This window comes from Pagrus pagrus, assembly GCF_965226575.1.
Source record: "Pagrus pagrus genome assembly, chromosome: 17".
In the NCBI taxonomy this organism is placed as follows: domain Eukaryota; kingdom Metazoa; phylum Chordata; class Actinopteri; order Spariformes; family Sparidae; genus Pagrus; species Pagrus pagrus.
The window spans coordinates 17,069,347-17,083,214 of record NC_140201.1 but is presented as its reverse complement, the minus strand read 5'-3'; the positions used below and the strand labels follow the sequence as shown (position 1 = coordinate 17,083,214).

General features: G+C 42.3%; 1 protein-coding gene across 1 annotated transcript in view; it reads left to right on the top strand.

The window, feature by feature from the left end:
* The first annotated feature begins 504 nt into the window (after positions 1–504).
* kcnh8 (potassium voltage-gated channel, subfamily H (eag-related), member 8) overlaps positions 505–13,868 on the top strand; it is a 53,781-nt gene continuing 40,417 nt past the window's right edge. The window contains exon 1 of the mRNA XM_084379785.1: positions 505–818. Within this exon, the coding sequence (XP_084235911.1) occupies positions 743–818 (76 nt within the window). The 5' untranslated portion in view covers positions 505–742. The remainder of the gene's footprint in view (positions 819–13,868) is intronic.

Below are 13,868 nucleotides of genomic sequence, written 5' to 3'. Positions count from 1 at the left end.
TTTTCTGTCTTTCATTTTTCAGTTTCACACCAAATACTGTTAGATTAACGTAAATATTTGATTTGATAAAGAGTGCACTACATCATAAAGAGTCAACCATGATATATAAGAACTATTTTTCATGCGCTTTTAATGGGATTCCCATCAATTGAGCTGTTAGTGGGCAGCCATTGCTCTATTGTGTGATTGCACCCTTTATAAAACGGATGAATGAAGACTTTCTATGCTGATGCGTCGATAAGACAAAGAAGGCTGGTTTCTAAAAGAAGATTCAGAGGACAAATGGAGAGAAAAGCGTCAATAAAAGTTGTGTTTCTGACTTGTGATGTCACTGCGCCTCCACACTGAGAAACTCCCTCATTTGCGCTTTGATCACAGTAGTTCGGCTGATTGATGGCTCCCAGCATTGCGCGCTGTGGAGAGACGATCATTGAATCCGGCGGCATAATAATGGCCTCGCTGACAGGGAGCCTCGCTCTCTCACGGTCGTCCCTGGCTATTACCTGAACTGCACCTGTGGACTTCATCATCTCTCGTCGTTTACACACGCAACACGAGCTCCAGACTCGCGGGTGCGCGCATCGCGTTCACTCTCCAGCCACCGTGGGGATCGCATTGTGCTGAGTTGACCGGATAGCTCCTTGTTCTCGCAGAGGCTTAAATGGGAGCACCTCACACGTTTGGACGACTTGCACCTTCTCTTCAGTAACTTTGATGGGGACTTCGATATCAAGCAGGGAAAATGCCTGTGATGAAGGGATTATTAGCGCCACAGAACACGTTTCTGGACACTATAGCCACACGCTTTGATGGCACCCGTAAGTTTGCTTTTAATTATTTTTTAATTGCATGAGTCTTTTAAGCAGCTCTAATAGTTTCAGGCTGAAGTCAGTTTGGTTTGTAAGGGGCTTGGAGATCATTGAGATCCTTGAGCAGATTTAAGCTCAACACCTGTAAAAATCAAATAAACACCAGTGACTTCTTGGTTTCTTGTCCTTGATGCTGCCAAATCAGGGCGCCACATCTCTCTGGCCCGTTTGTTTTCCCCGAGACGGACTTTAACTTCCAGGTAACTCCAAATGGTTTCATGTGAGACAGACACGGACAGCAGGAGAGGCTCCCACAGCAATTAGCAGACCGAGTCTGTCGCTGTCCGCGGTGCTGAAACACTACCGCACCACAGACAGCGAGAGAGGGTTAACTGGGCGCACACACTCCCAGCTGCACTGTACTGTACTGTACCACACACTCGGACGACTTGTTCATAGGTTGGAGCCTGTGTCATGTATTTGATGCATATACTTGTGAGCACACCTGGATAAATACAACTTTTTTCTTTTTTTTTTCTTTCTTTTTTTTTTTTTTAAATGTCCACGGGTCATTTTTCCCTGAGCTTAACCTTTATTATCTCTGCTCTTTGGCAGACAAGTCCTCCCGCCGGTCTGAGACCAGCAGTCGCATTTATCAAAATTAATTGGTCGGCAGCGGCATTACAGCAAGTCTTTCCCTGGGCTGAGGCACACACAGGCATCTCCAAACGACAACTTTTGTCTGAACTCTTGCCTCTTATCTTAGAGGTCTTTTTTTCATAATGAACAGCCTTTGTTTCTCTTGGAAATCCAGCTGTTTGTTTTACAGCTGATGTTTACCCCCATCCTCCTGGCCTATCTCTGCTTCTGCTCATTTAGAGTCACATCATAGTCCTTTCTCATCAGATTGTCTTGGTTTTGAAACTGTGGCTTAAATGTCATGTCTTTGCTCTTTCGTTCAGACAGTTACTATAGCTGTAAGGCTGCAGCTGAGGATTATTTTTATCGATTGGTCTGTAAAACATCAGAAAACAGTGAAAAATGCCAATCACAGTTGCCTGAAGGCCAATGTCATGTCGTCAAGTGTTTTGTTTACACAGTCCACAGCCTGAGATGATCAGTTTATAGTGTTAAAGGTGCTCTATGTAGTTTTGGGGAAGAAAGTTTATTCAGAAAAGAATGCCTAAACAAACTGACCTTAAAGGACCACACAATTTCGCTATGTTCTACTTTGTTTATATGTGGCGGACCCTGCCACCTCTCTAGCTTCAAACAGTGTTCTGGGGACCTTATTTTCCTCTGAGAACAGCTTGTTTATACAGTTATGGAAAACATCTAATATTGCAAACATTAAAATTCTGAGTTTGAATTTCTTCTACAAAGCGACACAGTGCCCCTTTAAGATGATTTTTGCATTGACTTTAAAAATAGTTTCAATCAATTTTGTGTCCATCAGCTAATCTGTTAATCGATTACACGTTGCAGTTCTCTGTATCAGTAAATCATAGTGCCTCTAATTAGAGGGGGGTTGGTACCCTATACTGTGTTTGTAGGAGACTAGTATTGTAGATTGTTCATTGGGCAAAATCATACACAGCGAGTACCTTTTGTGTTATTGTTGTTTCAGAATTTGCACAAAATGTCACTAGAACCTCTTATCTGTGTTTTGTTCACTTTGTACCAATACTTTCCTCTCATTGTTAAAATCCTTATCATAGATCTTAGTGATAAAAATATATCCTGTATTTTGTAGCTATTCCGACCTAAACTCAACACCTGCCCCCACTCGTACCCCTCTCATTGAGGCATTTTGTCCACTATTACAGCACTCAGTTAGGCACTATAATAACTGCAAACATCCATCTCTTTTCAGTCCCCATACCCACTAGTCGAGCACCACTGTACGATGAAGAGCAGTCTATATGTCAAGTGGCAACAAACATCCAGCTGCCTGTGCAGGAGCTCTTTTCCAACCCAAGGGAATTGGAGCCCTGGTGCCTACAGCACCAAGTGGCTTGTCTTTGAGCAGCGAGGTAGAGGGAATTAACATTGGATTTGAACTGCGAGATGGGGCAGACCAGAGGCAGCAGAGCTTGACGGGACAAATTGGGTCTGATGGTCTGGCCATGAGCAAATATAAGGGAAGTGCTGGGTTCACTGCTATGTGATCCCCTTTGACGTCATACCAAGCCTGGGAAGGCACGTCGGACCTGGAAAAAGGGTGTGATAAATGGATGAAAGTGAAAGTAGGCAAGTTTCTAAATTGAGGTGATTTGCCCTCAGAGAAAAGTTGATTTATGCTTACGGGGGGCCTTTAAAAGGGATTTGTTAGTGCTCATAAAGACAGAGATGTCCAGACCCAGGCTTATTTAAATAAACAGAGGTATCCCAGGCATGAGCGAGTGGTTATAAAGACAGCTTATAATGCAAAACTTTCAGGATAAAGTCGATGAAGAGCTATAAAAAAACGCTCAGATGAGAGAAGATATAAAATATTTAAGGCTTTAAATCCATTTCTATGTATGAAGACACTAATACCCTTACAAATACTCAGAATGGCTTGTAGGAGGAAGAAGAAACATAGTTCATGACCTTTCAACAGACCAACAGTTTTTGCTTGTCTTTTGCCGACTTATTGGTTGACAGACACCTGTGATGACAGCGTTGGGATCGGTGTGTTCCTGTTTGCCTGTACTGTAACTAAAATAACAGAATCTGTCTGTAGCTCTGCGCTGAGATGACTGTGTGAAAGTGCTGTAACACCCTCTGTCATCACTACAACAGAGTGCCATCCAGCTGACTAATCTTACCACCTGCCCATCACTGGAGCTGTATTTAGTGGTGTGCTGCTCACTACAATCACACTTAGCTCATGGTAATGTGAAGCATATGCATATAATTGGATGTGACTAATGATATTTATTTATTATCATATATATCATGAGATACTGACGCTTTAGGCTGGCAGCTTGGGTCAGATGCCAACCAAAAGCATCAGTAAATGATGACACGGGATGATTGTCAACAACCAACTACCTTTATCCTGGAATTTGCTGCTTTAGATGTCAAAAAATCCCAATACAATTTGCCAAGTTGACTTACGACTGAATGGGTCGATTGCCAGTGACCAGAACCATTCTCAAAACAACATGACCTGTGCAGCACACCAACAATATGTGTACTGGATCTTTTTCTTACAGTTGCAGTTTGGTTAGGTTTAGGCACTTAAACTAGTTTGTTAAGTTTAGGTACAAAAACTACTTGGTTAGGTTTAGGGCAAAACCATGTTTGGGTAAAAATAACTACGTTACTTATGTAACTTCAGTTGTGAACATACCTACATTATGTATGTTACTTCCGTTATGTAACATATGTGGCGTTACATGATTACGTTAATAAGTCAAAAATGAGTCATTAGCGGTTTCACATTGGACACGAGGGTGAAAGTCTGTTGCTTGTTTGACCTAACCATCCATCCACGACCTCCTCCGTATGCGGACTTGTCCCTCATTATACCACTTTGCCTGACTTCCTCCTTTGCTGCTGTAATCATTATTATGGCCACTAGAGGTCGCCACCCAAGGAGAAACATAAACATTGGTTGTATTAAGCTGCTTTCACAGTCGACCTATATGGTCATTTTTGTGACAAGGACAGCCTGAAATATGTGTATTATAACACATAAATATTGTGCTGTATTTATATATATAAAGTCATTGCATCACCAGAATACTTGCTGACTCGACTTTCTGTCACCAATGATGGCCTGTGTTGGGGAGATGGAAAACGTGTTGTGCTGCTTTTCTGCCAAATTAAGCTGACGGTTTGGTGGTGCAGTTGTAGCAGAGGGCTGTGTAAATTGTTTGCTGGGTGCTTCCAGTCCTGCACCATTCTTCCAGATAGCTATTTCCTAGCTCTGAACACATACCAGATCCTCCTCCACTAGGCAGGTAATTACTGTCACGATCACTGATGCCAAGACTAGGAATGGCTGTGTGTGTTGAGTCAATATGTTAAAGTGTGTACGTGAATGAAAGAGAGAGAGAGAGAGAGAGATGTGTGTAAAGAAAGATGAAGATACAGTGGACAAAGAGAGAAGAGCAGGAAGAAAAAGTGTGCAGCATTCAGCACTTTGCTAGTTTGTGTCAGAGAACTTTATGTGTATATAAGTGTGTAGTTTTGTGTGTGTGTGTGTGTGTGTGTGTGTGTGTGTGTGTGTGTGTGTGTGCCCGGCTGTCTCCGTCTTTGAGCACAGGGGTAGTAAAGTAGAAGTTTCCTCTCCACTGATTAACTTTCTTTAAATGCAGCACATCTAATTAAGATGTTAAGACGCGGCTGTGGGATCGCACATCGTGATTACCTCTTGCTGCCAGGTGAATGTTTAAAAGCTTGTCTGTGTATCGCACACAATAAAGAGCTGGTTGTCGCTATCAGCTCCTGCTGTCTCAGAGAAGACAGAGCATATACTGCTGCTTTCCCCATGGCTCAGTCTCACCAGCAACCTCGTGACCTGCAGGAAGACCCAGGGAGCTAATTACTGAGCATAAAAGACTACAGACCACATGCTGACACACATATGTTTCAAAAAAGATTTATTAAAGCAGAGATAACCTGGATTATTATATTGGGATTAGTCAGAATTACTCTTGTCACACAGTGTCAAAAACATCAGCAGCTCTTTAATTTCCTTTAATAGACACATATTACAGTGTTATTTTACCATCTGATTATGATAACTTGTGAAAAGGCAGGTCTAACGTTGTCCTCAGCCAGAGACTGACTGTGAAAGAAGTAATGAGTGCAGTTATGAGACTGTGAGGGAGTAATCAATCATCATTGACTGTAGTGCTGCAGGGTGTGGAGGGGCTCTCACTTACTGTCAGTGGATTGGCACCGCTGTTCCCATTTTCTCCAAAGCCCACTTAATATCGAGACTGTTTTATTTTCAGTTAAAAGATAAACAGAAAGGATGGAGCTGTGCTGCATCCTAGGGAATAATGTAGAATACAGAGGACCTTTTGTTCATGCATTTCTATCCACTGTGGCTACCTTGCGCAAATTCTTTTTGTGTGTCCTATCACCTTACCAGAACTGATGTTTTCCATAGTAACAGGACGCTTATCCTCTTTCTTCGAGTGATTGGTATGTGTGTCGCTGGTACATCAATTATTATGATACTTAGCTACCTACGCTAGTTTCCGACGAGCACTGGAAATAGCCGCCATAAACATTTCCCCCAGGAACCTCCCGGATAGCTCGGTGACATAGAGATTACTTGCAGGCCTGCCTAAGCTATGGCTAGTAAGCTAATCGGCTACATGCTATCTATCAGTGGTGAAAAGTACCCAAGAACATGCACTCAAATATTGTACAGTTTTCAGGCACTTTTACGTATTTCTAACTAACTATTTATGACCTATTTCATAATGAACTGCAATGCATTCTTTATTCCAGTTATTCTACTTAATAACCAAACCTGTAATTATTTTTCGCAACATGTCATCATACCTTAATGGCTGAATAGGTTGATCGCCAATGAATACCAAAACAACACACAGTATATGACCGTTCCCGGAACAACATGATACTACAACATGTGACCAGTGGACAGTGCCTACATCAGGTCAACCGGACTGGACCTTTGTCATCATGTGGTTAACGTAATGAAACAGTTTGGTTAGGTTTAGGCAACAAAATAACAGTACTTGATTAGCTTTAGGGAAAGATCATGTTGTGGGTAAAATAAGTTAGTAACATTAAAGATATGTCACGTATGTAATGTAGTTTTAGTACGCTGCATAAGATAAAAGAACTCAAGGATGAGCATCTCCTGAGTAGAAGATCTGTGCTTATTTGTCCCCACCATCTTGTCTGCCATTTCTTGCTCTTATACTACATCATCTGATTTCCTCCTTTGCTACCCTCAATATGAACACGGCCACTTGGGGTCAGCACCCAGCAATAAATGTCAGAATGGGTCGTACTAAACTGCTTACACAAACAGCATATACAGTTGTTTTTTTTCTGTGAGGACCACTTGGGGGTACGGCAACAAGAACATCACCGCACTCTGTGTCAGCGTATTAAGGACCAATAACCACTCTCTTCCTAGCTCGTTTCCACAAGCTCCTAGGAGAAATATCTGGCACTTTAGCTAAATGCTTCACCAGATAGTCGCTAACTTTGTCTGCTGTTCATTGGCGCCAACTTGGGTTAAACAATTGGGGATTAAAAAATGTAGATAATGTAGTGTATCATATAATGGTGATGTCATTTTGTAAGGAGACTCTCTGGATGCTCTGACCAAGTTTGGGCACATAGTAAAGTCACCAAAGATAATAAGGCATTAAAAAGTATTAAATGAAAAGAAAATGAAGCATTCTGTAATCAATCATCTTAACCACTTCATAAATACATATGTTGTTGTTGTTGCTGCACAACGTGTTTGTTGCTCTACCCACTAAGCCTAATTTTGTCATAGCAGCTGTTACCTTTCCAGATCTGCAACTCCAAACCAAAGTTGGGAGACCTCTGGTTTTGGCCTATTTTAATTTACTTTAGCCCGGTAGTTTGTAGCTGGTAACTTTCTATTCACAGTCTGGACCAACTCTGCTGTGAAGAATGCAGGAAGACGCTGTAGTACGATGCAGGAACAGTGGCTTTTCATTTTTCTTCTGTGGCAGCAGAACACAACACATGACTTTCTGTAACTATAATGCTGCATCCTGAGCTTATCCAGACACTTCACTGCTGACTTATTACTGTACATGAAGTACCCCTAACAGAATGCACTTTTCAAATGTGCTCGTGCTTCTCCCAGAGCCCTTGAGCAGTCAGGCTTCCCCCAAACACACTGACTCCCTCCCGTCCCACAACAAACGTGTTGGACACAGACAGGTTACCCTCAAGGTCTGGCCAGTAACACGATGGCATTTCAGGATTGGGTGGCTCCTCCATATACACATATGTGCCTCAGGAAAACATGTTTTAACTTGTCTTCATCAGAAATAGGCTGTTTCCTATAACATCATCAGTTACATGTCTTGTTATAATTAACAGGTTCCTCAGCATCTATGTGCTCACTCACTGTAAACCAACATATAGCTAAAGGCATCAGCTAAGTGTGGAAAATGTAAATGAGTGTTTTTGAATGAGCTGCCGCCCAGCAGTGTCCACTGGCTTTAACAAGGCTTTGACAAAGTATTCAGCCACCATCATCAGTGCAAACTCGGCAGGCAGAAGCTGTCCTCGCCGTGAGGTCACGACTTGATTATCACTGTGCACTTAAAGGAGGCGAGTACCTCGGCTGTTCCACCAAACTTCTGGGACTTCTGCAAGAGACCCTCCCCATCACCGCGGACGTTATGCCTTGTTAAACCGCCTAATTAGCAAGAATCCTCTCCTAATCACCATCTCTAATGGCCTGTCCAAAACGATCGACAAACAGGGGTTTCACCAGCCGAAGTCTAGGCAAAGTCGGCCATTTTTAGACTCAATTAGTTTTTCAAATGAGAGGATTGGGTTTTGTGTGAAAGACAGAGGGGCTATGACAGAAATTTCAAGGAAGTGGAGAGGGTTGTAGACAATGGAGGGTGAGAGAGATACACTGACCAAGAGAGATGGAGAGAAGAAAGGAAGGCGGGCCTGCAAATCACAGGAATGTAATGACTGGTGTAATGTTTCAGCTGGTGAGCGCCTGGGGGACTTTATGATAAAAAGCCACAGAAGTGATTAAGGCTGTGGATTTGTCTAATGATTTTCTCTCTTCAGTTATATGGTGTAAGAGGATTACCACTGTTTCGAGGGCTGTGTGTGTCCTGTATGTGTGTGTGCACATTTATAATTGTGCATATGCTCTGACAACGTACAATTTGTTAATGCAGTAGAGGAACTTTGGTGTGTGACATTGATCTCATAATCCCACGTGTTGGATAGATTCAGTATCCATTGCTGAGACAAACTGTACAGTTTGGTATGATGTGTGTCAGTGGTTGCTATGGCAACTGTAGAGCAGAGTCATTTTAGTTTTGTATTTTCTTTTTGTTGTTAATTCGGTTTACGTGTTTTGTTACTATTATTTAAAAATGTTAAGTTTTAATTGAGTTATTATTGGTAGTTTTAGTTGTTTTATTATAACTATATGGGCGGTAGGGTCAAGATTTAAAGGTTAGAAGTTCATTTATTTGTCATTTTACAACACCAGGATTGTAAAACAAAACTGCTACATATAAGACAAACAAACAAAATAATTCTAAAGTCTCACAGCCTGAGAAAAGAAGCTGCTCTGTAGTCCGAAGGTATGGCAGTGGATACTTCTGTATCTTTTGCCAGATGGCAGCAGGATAAACAGACTGTGGCTGGGGTGGGTGTTGAATTTCAGTATTCTTTGGGCTCTGTGCAGACATCTCACTTCACTGATCTCACTGATGCTCTGTAGATGGGTACCAGTGATGTTCTGGGCAGTTTTATACACCCGCTGTAGAGCCTTCCTGTCCTGGGCTGTGCACGAACCGTGCCAGTTTGTGATGTTTTCAGTCAGGATGCTTTCTATTCAGAGAGTGTCTGTCTTTGCCTCTTTTTAAAAAAATTTTTTAAATCAACGATCAGCCCCTCGGTTTTGCTGACATTGAGCAGTAGAGTTCTCCTGATGTCTGGTAGTGCAGTTATGGGTGAACGGCATGAACAGGAGGGGGCTGAGCACACAGCCCTGGGGAACTCTGGTGTTGAGCATTAATCAAGACTATAAGTTCAGAAAGCTTTGACAATACAAATACAACACTTTTTTAAGGCTATTGAATAGAGCTGCAATGATAAGTATATACTCATGACAACGAACCAATTAATCAAGAAAGAAATCGACAGATGCATCCTTACAATTAACTAACATCACAGGTTCATGAGATAAATGCCAAATGCCTCCTCACGTTTTTGTTTTTTGGTTTATCAGTACCCAGCACTGTCAGTTAGTTTTCATCTAGTCTTGATTTTTGTTTCAGTTAACTAAAATGTTTTTAATTGTGTGTTTAGTTTTAGTAAACTATAATAACCTTGCTCTAGAGTGACGTTTTTGTTGTAATGCGGCTGCTCTGCAGCAGTTTCTCAGAAGCACACATGAATTCTGGCAAAAAAGGTGAGGAGGTCTTTCCATCCATCTCTCCACTTCCCTGCCAATTTTTACCACTCTCCATCTCCATCTTTCATCATTCCCCCTCTCACGGCTCCATCTCACTTGCTTTCAACTTTTTCACATCACCCCATCACCCTCTGTCCCTTTCCCACCCTCATCTGTCTGCATCGGTATATTTCTCAGCCTCCTCCTCTCTTCTCCTTACCTCTCCACAGCCCCCTCATCTTTCACTTTCTCACCTACTTTACCATCCATCTTTTTCTCTCCCTGCTGAGCCTCTCTGTTGGTTTCTGCCTCCTCTTGCTCTCTCTCTTTCTCTCTCTTGTTCTATGTCTCCATTGCTTCCTTTTGCTTGCTCACCCGTCATATGAATTGTTGTGCTGTAAATAGCTCAGGGGCTACTCCAGGTGGTGTCACAGGGATGTCTAGGAGCTGGTGAATGTGCATACGGAGCATTTGTGAGTGTGTTTAAAACCACAGATCTGGGACAAAGATGCAGTTTGTGGACGAGGTAACACGAATACACACTCATCCCTTCCCCACCTTTCAATTTATTTAGAAGAGGTGCAATTTGTGCTTTTTCTCTGACCCACCTTTTGTAGCACTGACCTGCAGGGAAAGTAAATTCCAACAAGTCCTCCAAACCAAACCACAAAACAGGTTGTTTGTCTTTGTTTTTAAAAATGACCCATATGAGTGTTTTCTGAACTGGTACCCCTGTTGTTATAGGAGGACTCTAAAGCTGTGCTATCAGCTCTGTGAGGCTGCACTAAGGGGTTTTGAGCAAAATACTAATATCGGCAGGCTTACATGCTCAAAATGGCAAAGTTTAGCTGATGTAATGTGAACCATATTCACCAACCTAGTTCATCGTGTTATCAGATGATACATCAGGGAGTGAGGAAGATAGTCAATGATTGTGACTTAGCCTAATGTGAATAAAACTGTAAAACATGACCCCGTCCATGAAAATTGAGTCATGCCGATTTTCATCAGTAGTGGCACTTAACCATCAATCAGATGAACTGCTAGTTTGGGCTAAACTTAAGCTGTCATTTTCTTAAATCTGTGGCCCAACGGGTAAATTAGCTCTCCAAAGTAATGTTAGTGAATGTGTTGTTATTAGAAAGCATCAAACATGCATTTTAGATTGATGAGATGTATACACGTGCATGCAAGGGCATGCAGGCTACGTGATGCAGTGACTTTTCTACCTGGAAGTTATTGTAAACAAACATTATGATTGGTTCTGGAAGTTTGACTTGACAATAGTCGATCACCATAGATTTTACTAGCGCTCCTATGGGGAAGGAATCAAAAAATGTATGGCAGTCCATGCAGTAATTGTCAATATATTTCATCCTCTAGGAACCATGAATGTCCGTAGATCTGTGTCGGTGTTTACTAAATGTGGATATATTTCATTTTATTAATGATAAATTTGATGGTAGTGGCGCTGGTGGAACTAGGAAATTTCAGACCACCACGGTTTTTAGGATTTATTTACTGGGGAGCATGACCATTTGTGCCAAATTTAATGGCAGCCCAGCTAATAATTTTCGGGACATTTCAGTCAAAATAAACACTGTTGACCTCTTGCTGAGCATAAAAGAAGCCAGGGGATCACAAAAATCAGAAATATTCATCCTCTGGGATCCATGATTTGTATTAGATTTCATTGCAGCCCACACAATAGTTGCTGAGAAATTCAATATTGCCAGCATGCGGCGAATCTACGTGATTAAGGTCAGGAAAAAATTGTGCCCTTGAAAAAGACCGTTTGTGGAAGAGAGGATGCCGCCTTCTCCCTCTGCGTTCAGAGATAACAGTCATTAATTGCATTATCACACAGTGTCCCTTTTAAGGAAAACCTCAGCATTGATCAAATTATGTACGTATTCGACCAAATGACTGATGCTGTCATTTATTTTTTGGTGAGGAAATTCTCGTTAATTCTTGATCAGATGACGAGGAACCACACAAATCCCGAACCAACTCACTGAAAGTGTTTTGAGAGGAGGAAACAGCTGTCTGAAGCTGGTCTTTTGATGGTATAATTACACTTGAAAAGTTTATTAATAGCTCACACAATTGCTTTACAAGTCATTCATTCTGCAACAATTACAAGGCACCTCCGCTGACTTTTATTGTATATGTTGTAGCCATCTCTCTCTCTTCTTCCTTCTTTCTTCTTTCCCTGCCCTCTTTCTTCTTCTACCATCTCTTTGTCTGTGTCTTTCCCCCTTCCGCTCCCCCTGTTCTTCGTGTCCCTGTGGGGTTTCTCCAGCAGCTGTCATGCAGTAGTGTGAGCATGAGGGGAGATGATCTATGGGCTTCTACACCGGAGCAATTAGCCAAAAGAAATTCAGAATGGAGAGAGGGATACAGTAGAGAAATGGGAGGTGATGAAGAGGTTGAGACAGAAGAGAGGCGATCTGGAGTAACAAAAGAAAAGACAAAGGGGGAAGTGGTGGAGGGGTCAGATGATGCTCTTATAGAGGTGATGGGGAAGAAGGTGAACGCGTAGATTGAAGATTGAAGGAAATAAATGGATCTGGGAAAAGAGGAATGGTCTGGTGGAATTTCAAGGGTAGAGAGGGGATGAAGAGTAATTAGACGCAGAGATCCAAAATGGTAGGGGGGGCATAAAGAATCAGCTGGGAGGGAAGGAAGGAGTGAAGGTTGATAGGGGAGGCAGGGGAGAGGATGGTGGGATGGAGACAGTGGGAGTTAAAGAGAGGAAGGGGCAATGTAAAGGTAGGCAGGGAAGTAATAGGGAAGCAAAAATATTAGGGTTGGTGGGGTGAGGGACAGAAGGAGGCTGTAATGCTGGTGCATTCACAAAGGAGGAAGGTAAGGTGTTAGGAAAAGTAGGACAGCGAGAGAAAGGAGGAGAGCAGAGAGGTAGAAAAAAGGAAGGATGGGGGAATTTGCATACAGTACAAAGTATAACATTATAAAAAGGTTAATAAAATAGTAATCCTATTCTATCCCAACCTTTTTTGCTGAAATAATTAAATTAACAAAGAAAGATTTTGATTCAAACAATTCATAAAGCTCCTGAAAATTGAAGCAAAACTTACAAAGAAAAGCACCCCAAGGTGTACTCACAGCTAGAATTCATTAGGATTGTGCGGGTGTGGTTCGATCAGGTTTGATTGACAGTTGCCTGGCACCATAAGCAACAACCCTACAGCTTTCATTAGGGTTTGATTTAAATGTCGCTAAATCCTGATTGGTGCATGGAATTAAGTGGCGTCAGCTTTTTTCAATTAAATTAATTTCTACCAGCTACTACTGCTGGTCATCACATCTAAACCGCTCCCGTAGCTGCTTGTAGTTCCTCATAGGGTGCTGATTGGTCCGAACCACTGTGGTCCAGCCACAAGCATGTAGCTTGAAGCCTGGCAAGATGGATTCTACCGTAAAATTATTTTCTTGATTGGAAACACGGCCACGCCAATGTATGTCGTCAGCATATATTTAATATGTGGTCCCGCTTGCATCACAAAACAAGATATAAACATCATCTTGCCTCTCCTCCATATCTTTATCTATCTAAACATACATATTGTGCACTCAGACAATATACAGTGTACCTGTCAATTCTACCCAGCCAAAGTAATCCTCAGTCAAACACAGCGCAGTGTGTGTTTCTCTGTAAACATTCGTTGTCTGACAGCACCGTCCTCTCGTGCTCTGGAAGCTGCCACCAGACAGGCTGCGGGCCTGTGCTGTGGCTCCCCGAGAGGCCAGCAGTCATGTCGCTCTCTCTCTTGCTTACCCCGAGCCTGAGGGGCCTCACGTCTGACAGCCGGTCCCAACGCTGAGACCCGCTCTGACCATCTGTCTGGGCCACGCAGTCAGAGTATTACAGCTGACATGACACTCTCGTTGTGTTTTTCTCTTTCATGATTAGGCATCACTGTCAC